The 7,961-nt window shown below is 46.9% G+C and overlaps 1 protein-coding gene across 1 annotated transcript in view; it reads left to right on the top strand.

Annotated features, from left to right (window-relative positions):
* The window catches only part of FAM171A1 (family with sequence similarity 171 member A1), a 129,913-nt gene extending 122,406 nt beyond the window's left edge, over positions 1–7,507 (top strand). The window contains exons 6-8 of the mRNA XM_024116393.2: positions 608–724; positions 3,914–4,028; positions 4,575–7,507. Of these exons, the coding sequence (XP_023972161.1) occupies positions 608–724; positions 3,914–4,028; positions 4,575–6,282 (1,940 nt within the window). The 3' untranslated portion in view covers positions 6,283–7,507. The remainder of the gene's footprint in view (positions 1–607; positions 725–3,913; positions 4,029–4,574) is intronic.
* The last annotated feature ends 454 nt before the right edge of the window (positions 7,508–7,961 follow it).

Raw genomic sequence — 7,961 nt, forward strand, 5'->3', positions numbered from 1 at the left:
GGGAGGGAGATACAAGAGGGAGGGGATATGGGGATATATGTATATGTATAGCTGATTCACTTTGTTACACAGCAGAAACTAACACACCATTGTATAGCAATTATACTCCAATAAACATGTTTAAAACAAAACAAAACAAAACAAAACTTCCCCAGGCAGCTCTGATGTCACTGGTCTGCGATTCCAGAGAGGAAATCCGTTTATTTGCTTGAGGATGAAGACTATATAAACAGGGCTGGAGTTCCCCCTCTTCTTTCCCATCCCACCAGCCCTTTTCATGCTACCTTTATTCTGCTTCTAAGCCCCTAAGGCTTCCAGAGGAGATGGGACATGATGGTGGAGGAGTAAACTCCAAAAGCTTCTGCTAAAATTATCTGCGTTTGGAAGCAGGGACGTGTGAGAAAGTGGCTGAAAGTCATTTAAGCAGGAAGAAAAACAAAAGTTCGACTTTCCTGAAAGCGAAATGCCGTCCCTCCGTGAGAGCTGGACCCTTTTGGCTCTCTGATGGGTTCTAAGCACGACACTGAAGGTGACTTGTACAATGGGCTTAAGCCTTAAAGAGGAGTTTAGCGTGCATGTGGCTGAAGTTTTTTTCCGCATCCCACAGGAACGTGGCTGAAGAGTGGTCTCGGCCTCGTGCACCAGGAAGGCAGCCAGCTGACGTGGACATACATCGCCCCTCAGTTGGGGTACTGGGTGGCAGCCATGTCTCCTCCCAACCCAGGTAACAGGACCCCCGAAATCTGCAGTGATGGGAACCGATTCCTTTGAGGGTTCAGGCTAAGTGTGCTTTTGAAAGTGATGTCAGCAGGGAGCTCACATCTTCCTTAAATATGGTTGAAAGTGTGATAAAGCAAATGATGAGTCAAAGGTTCTTCCTGGGGGTTGGGGGAGTTCTGGTTGGAACTCTCCCATTCAGGATAAGAATAATGCATAGAAAATCGCCTTGTCTCGAATCTCTGTTTTGCTCAGACAGCTGCCGTAGGGAATTCTTAATCTAAAGCCCACAGAGGCGGGTCAGACCTCCTCTCTAATTTCTGAAACAGCTGTGGCCTGGTGCAAGAGAACACGTAGTATAAGGCAGTCACCAGAGGGACCAGCAGAAAGTCACCGTTGGAGGCTTCTTGGGGCAAAAACCTTGATCGGGCATTTCTGAAAGGCTTAAAAGCAAACCTGTTGTTTTATATCTAAAAGAATATTCATCTCCATTTAGGATATATGAATTAACTCATATTTTTGTTTTGTTTTGTTTTGTGGTACGCGGGCCTCTCACTGTCGTGGCCCCTCCCGCTGCGGAGCACAGGCTCCGGACGCGCAGGCTCAGCGGCCATGGCTCACGGGCCCAGCCGCTCCGCGGCATGTGGCATCTTCCCGGACCGGGGCGCGAACCCGCGTCCCCTGCATCGGCAGGCGGGCTCTCAACCACTGTGCCACCAGGGAAGCCCTTAACTCATATTTTCACTGAAGTTTAATTTCACAAATACTTTGACTAAAAGTTTGGGGTTTTTTTAACCTAACCACCCTGATTTATCCCCAGGAGTATTCTAGAATTGCTTTTTTCAAAATAGTCACCTTAGGAGAAGTCTTTCCAGTGGATGGCTTCCAGTACTCAAAATGCCTTTAGAACCTTTTACCCCTGGACTGTCATCGTTAGCGAAACTCTTCATAATAGGTGGCCAGTCTTTTTGCTCAGAGGGTCCCTTTGATTTTTCTTAGACACATCTAAAAGTCACTCACCTCCAAGGCTGGTGAATAAAGTAGGTAATTGAGCTAGGTCAAAATGTGCTATGATTCAAAATTGTCTCTTGTCAATTAACCATGAAGGCAGTTCCAAAATGGGAGTCCAAAATACTTTACCAATGGACTCATCACTGGGATGAACACTTAGACTCCCAAAGTAACTAATTTGATGGAGGCCAACCCTAGATGGGTGTTGAAAAATCAGTTACATTTACTTTCTAGTCCAATCCTGGGGAAATGTACACTTCACATCTGGGCTTTAAGAGTATGCATTTCCCTTTACCGTATGGTTCTTGTCGCCACGTAGGCATGAGCCAGCTACAGAAATGCCTCAGTCTCCAGATCTGAAATATCTAGAATATGATTATGAGTAAGGTAAGAAAGAAAAAAAAAAGTCCTTAAGTACCAAAGTAGAGGCCACAAAGCCCGTGCATTAAAGTTAACTTTTATTTTAGATCTGTTTCAAAGAACCATGGTGATCGGTGTTCCTATCATGCGACAGATTAATAGATACTTTTGTAAAGAGGAGAAGAACTGCTAGGTTTAGGTCGACCCAGGCTTCCTGAAGAGCAGTGAAGGAAGAGACAAAAAGCCATAAAGAGCACACACAGTACAGCCCTGACGGCATTTAACGTAGAAATATGTATATTGGTAACCCCACAGCCATCACTTATATTAAAACAAATTACAGTGATGCTGTGCTTTCGTGAGCCCAAAACCAACAAGAAAATGGAGTTTTCTCTTTCATTCTCTGGTTAAGAAGGAAATGAAATATGACTGTGGAGTTTATCATGATTTCCACTGGCAGAAGTTAAAATAATAGCACTTTAAGTACTTAAAAGAACCAAGCTTCAGTTATTTGGAAATGATTTTTATGTGTACCCCAGATTTCTTGGTGACCCCTGCCAAGGCATTACCTATGTCTGTGGGGTTGTCTCTGTGTCAAAAAAAAAAAAAAAAAAGTTTCTCTGAACAATTAAGGCGGCAGATAGTTGTCAGTAATTTTTCCAACTTTTGTAAATGTTCACCCTCATCCCGTTGAAATGATTTGTAATTGGGAGAGAATGATGTCATCTTTTGAACTTAAGTTATGTCACTATTTTCAAAAATCCACAAGTCTCCTTGGATTTATCTAGCTTTTAAGAGATTTTTGAAGAAATCTGTCCCTTAGAATATAAAAAATCAATCAATAAATGGGTGTTTATGGTGTTTAGTAATCATAACCATGCTTCTCTGACGTAATGTACGATATAACCACATTCCTTCCTTCCCATCTTTCGGAGCACTGCCAAGATACCTGGACACCAACAGGTGCCCCAATATTGTAATTTGGGGAGGTTTTCGTTATTGCTGTCAATCCATTGTTAGCAACATTAAGATAGATTCTTACTACTATTGAACATAAGGAGTAAGTTAAACTACCTCTTGGGATTCTAATGTAAATTAAATCCCAATTTAATTTAAAGGATTCTAATGGATTTTAATGTAGATTAAAAAGAAAATATGTTTACCTCTGATCACCTTGTCTGTAAGTTCTGGAAAGGTCTGTTGCCACATCAGGTTAGCCATTTTGAACAGATACTAGAGAGAAAGATGTTATTTTTTAAAAACGGGAGGCATTTTAGAAACCCTTGATACCCTTGTAATAAGCTGCGGATTGTTTTTTTTTAAGTCATAGAAATTTATTTCATACATTTCAACTGATTCATTTAGGCCAAGGGTTTAGGCCAATGATTACACAGTAATCATTGCCCAGGGAAAGGGAGAATCAAATTTCATGACTTTTTTTTTTTCTTCTGCAGTATCATAAAATCCCCAGGTCTTCAGGCCGGAGTCCCCCTCATTATATGATCATGCATCTAGTTTTCTTTTATTAAAAGATCACATATTTAGAATGATGAAAATGGTACCCAAGGCTAAGGAAGGACCCTGGACACTGCACATAGAATTTGAGTATCCAGAGTGCTCTAGTGATGGTCTGGTTAATCCCTTTTCACTGAGGGAAGTTTCGGTGACGCCGCAGGCACGTCATCTAAAGGGTGTTTGCATCTGGCCGCCGCTCCACACCCCAGCCTTAAATAAGAGCAAGAAAAACATCACGCTCTCAGTTCATTTCCCCTCTTTTTATTTAAAGGTTTTCACAAATCTCAAATGCCCTTTTCTGACTTTTTAGGTCCCGTTGTCACACAGGACATCGCCACGTATCACACGGTGTTTCTTTTGGCCATCTTGGGAGGAATGGCTTTCATTCTTTTGGTTTTGCTGTGTCTCCTTTTATATTATTGCAGGTAAAGTTTTACCATTGAGGCACTGTCTTTTTTAATTTGGAATTTCTTGCGCAAGCATTGATCTCGAGGTCCTTTTCTGAGTCGAGGTCCTTTTTTCTCCTGAAAAAGTACCTAAGAACTGAACATCTGTCACGTAAGTTGCAAACAAAGTGGGAGGCACACTGTAAAATGTTTCTTAGAAGGGCGGTCACAAAACAATAAGTTGTCATGATTCATTCAGAATAGTCCTAAATGGTAATGAAGAGATGATATTCTCAAGGACAGAGCAGAACTATTCTTATTCTGATGCCTCATCTGATCGACTTGCAAGACTGTTTATCGTCGACGCTGCTTTTGAATGGATAACTTGGATGTACTTGGGGTAAAATCTGCACATTGTGACTCTCAGAATCAAACTAGGGCAGAGGGTGCGGGGTGAGAAGGCTTCTGGCTGCCAATTCGTTGCGCTGCCTTGTTTCTTCCTGTGGGAATTGAGGATTAGGTTTCGACTTGAACCTTCACTGTTCTGAGAATCTTTAATCTTGGGGTTTGTATCTTTGATCGCAGGCGGAAGTGCTTGAAACCCCGCCAGCACCATAGAAAACTGCAACTTCCTGCCACCCTGGAGAGTTCCAAAAGGGATCAGTCAACTTCCATGTCACACATCAACCTGCTGTTTTCTCGGCGGGAATCAGAATTCCCTGGCCCGCTCTCCGTCACCAGCCAGGGCCGCCCCCCGGACGCCCCGGGCTCAAAGGAGCTGATGAGCGGAGTCCATTTAGAGATGATGTCTTCCAGCGGGGAGGTGGACATGCACACGCCCATGCTGAAGCTCTCCTACAGCACCTCGCAGGAGTTCAGCTCTCGGGAGGAACTCCTGTCTCACAAGGAGGGGGATAAAAGCCAAATCTCCTTTGACAACCTGACACCGAGTGGGACGTTGGGAAAAGACTACCGTAAGTCGGTGGAGATTTTCCCCTTAAAGGCCAGGAAATCTGTGGAAAGGGAAGGCTATGAGTCCCCCGGCAACAGTGACTACAGGAGGAATTACAATGCCGTGCTCTCGCAGCCTTTATTTGAAAAGCAAGACAGAGACGGTCAGGCCTCCGTGACCCACATTTCCACAGGAAGTAAGCTCACCATTCAGGAACACATGTACCCCGCGCCTTCGTCTCCGGAGAAAGACCAGCTCACGGAGCGCAGACCTACTGAATGTATGATGTCGCGATCAGTAGACCACCTGGAGAGACCTACCTCTTTCCCGCGGCCCGGCCAGCTGATCTGCTGTAGTTCCGTGGACCAGGTCAATGACAGCGTTTACAGGAAAGTATTACCTGCCTTGGTCATCCCGGCTCATTACATGAAACTCCCGGGGGACCATTCGTACGTGGGCCAGCCCCTGGTCGCCCCAGCGGACCAGCAGCTCGAGATCGAAAGACTGCAGGCCGAGCTCTCCAGCCCTCACGCGGGCCTCTTCCCACACGCCTCCTCGCAGATCCAGGCCCAGCCCTTGTCTTGCCAGGCCATCTCGCAGCAGCACCTACAGGACGCGGGCACCCGGGAGTGGACCCCGCAGAACGCGTCCATGTCCGAGTCCCTCTCCATCCCGGCGTCCCTGAACGACGCGGCCTTGGCTCAGATGAACAGCGAGGTCCAGCTCCTGACCGAAAAGGCGCTGTTGGAACTTGGGGGTGGGAAGCCCCTTCCCCACCCCCGGGCCTGGTTCGTGTCCCTGGACGGCCGGTCCAATGCACACGTCAGACATTCCTACATTGATCTCCAAAGAGCTGGGAGGAACGGAAGCAATGATGCCAGTTTGGATTCTGGCGTGGACATGAATGAACCCAAATCTGCGCGGAAGGGAAGAGGGGACCCCTTGTCTCTGCCGCAGAACCGCGCGCCGGTCCAGGAGCACGTTCAGAAAGAGCCGCGGGCCGCGGACGGCTCGGCCTACACGCAGCTCGTGTACCTGGACGACACGGACCAGGGCGGCGTGGAGGGCGGCGCCGCGGTCGCGACGCCCGAGGACAGTGCCCTGCGGTGCCTGCTGGACGGCGCCAGCCGGAGGGGCGGCGGCCAGCTGCCCAGCCTGCAGGAGGAGACGACGAAGCGAACGGCGGACGCCGCCCCGGCGCCATCGGCCAGTCCCGACGAGACGCGATCCGCCCCGGAGGACGAGGACGAGGACGAGGACGAGGACGACCAGGGCGAAGGCAAGAAGAGCCCGTGGCAGAAACGGGAGGAGCGGCCCCTGATGGCGTTCAACATGAAATGAGCGGCCCGAGCCGCCCCGCGGGGGCCGAGAAGCCAGTTGCCAGACATTCTCTCTCGCGGAAGCGCCGGCCAGTTTGCGGAGGAAGTGGAGCCACGTCCGCCGTGGGAAGTGGGCGTTCTTCTGCAGTTACCGTTTGCTGTCGGGGTGTTAGGAAGGAGAGTTCTTACTCAGAAGGAAGAACGCGTCGCCTCCAGGGAGATGGCCGAACGGAGTGTCTGAATGTCCGCGCGCGTCGTTCCCCGTACTTGATGTGTCCGCCCCCGGGGACACCAAAAAATCCACACGTGATGTCGCTGGGTTCTGATGATAACCTCAGTTCTCCCGCAGATTCTGGGAACCGATGGAACTCTTTTTTGCATCGCTGGAATCCATTCTATCACAATAATGCTCCTGTGAAGTTACTGTTGAGAAATTAGCTCGGCACTTAGTGTCTGGAGGTATGCATTATCTCAAAGGAAAACTATGCATCGCTGCTTCGTGGTCTTACTTTGCTTAGATTGTTGCTTTGGCTAGGTTTCGTTTCCGATTTGCTTTTGTTAAACACACACGCACACGCGCGCGCACACACACACACACACACACACACACACATTTGGTTGTAAGGAATTTATTCCTTCGTTTTCACCTGTTCTGCTTCCCGGTGGTTTATTTCGGTATCTCCTTTCAGGAACTTCTGAGTGTCACCTCTGAACATCCAAGCCTCTTAATGAAATTGTACTGAAGTTTTTATCAGCTGCCAGTCCTTCACTTCTGGTCCCATTAACTCCAAGTGCCTTTTTTACAGTGACAACAGACAGTCCCTTACTTTGCTTTTTTTCGTTTGTTTTTCTTACCTTCTTTAATTGAACTGCCTGGATTTTATAAAGTTATGAAACGATCCCCCTTTTCTTTCACCTGCATGCCGCCAAGTGCCCATTCGTGCTCTGCATTCTCATTGCAGCTCAGTGTATTCTCGTTCTCACGTGCGACGTGGATTCTGTTTAGCTAAGCTAGCCTAGAGGACACTTTAGCCGTCCCCTTCCCTCCGCCATCCTCTTGGCCACTAGGCACCATTATGGTTTTATTGGCTGTTTGTATATACGGTTACGTATTAACTCTGGAATCCTTTGGGCTGATCTTGCTCACCAAACACGGAGTATGGACTGAGCAAGTAGACTGAATGTGACTATTAAATCTTATGTACTATCCAAAAGTGCCAGAATGACTCTTCTGTGCATTCTCCTTAAAGAGCTGCTTGGTTATCCAAAAATGAAAACTCAGAATAAACTCTTAAAAAAAAAAAAAAAAAAAAAAACCTGTCTTGTGGTCCTTTTCATTCATTCTGAGCCGTAATTGGTTTTAGAGTTGCCATTAAGCATTCTCTCTTCATCCCTTGGCAGTCTGGAAGGCCAGTTGTTGGATTTATACTCAAAGGCTAACACATGGCGGGGGGAGGGATAAATTGGGAGATTGGGATGGACACGTACACACTGCTATATATAAAATAGATAACTAATAATGCCCTACTGTCTAGCACAGGGAACTCTTCTCAGTACTCTGTAATGGCCTATATGGGAAAAGAATCTAAAAAAGAGTGGGTACATGTATACGTATAACCGATTCACTTTGCTGTACACCTGAAACCAGCACAACATTGTAAATCAACTATACTCCAATAAAAATTAAACAAACAAAGAAAA

Source organism: Physeter macrocephalus, chromosome 11 (genome assembly GCF_002837175.3).
Source record: "Physeter macrocephalus isolate SW-GA chromosome 11, ASM283717v5, whole genome shotgun sequence".
Taxonomy (NCBI): domain Eukaryota; kingdom Metazoa; phylum Chordata; class Mammalia; order Artiodactyla; family Physeteridae; genus Physeter; species Physeter macrocephalus.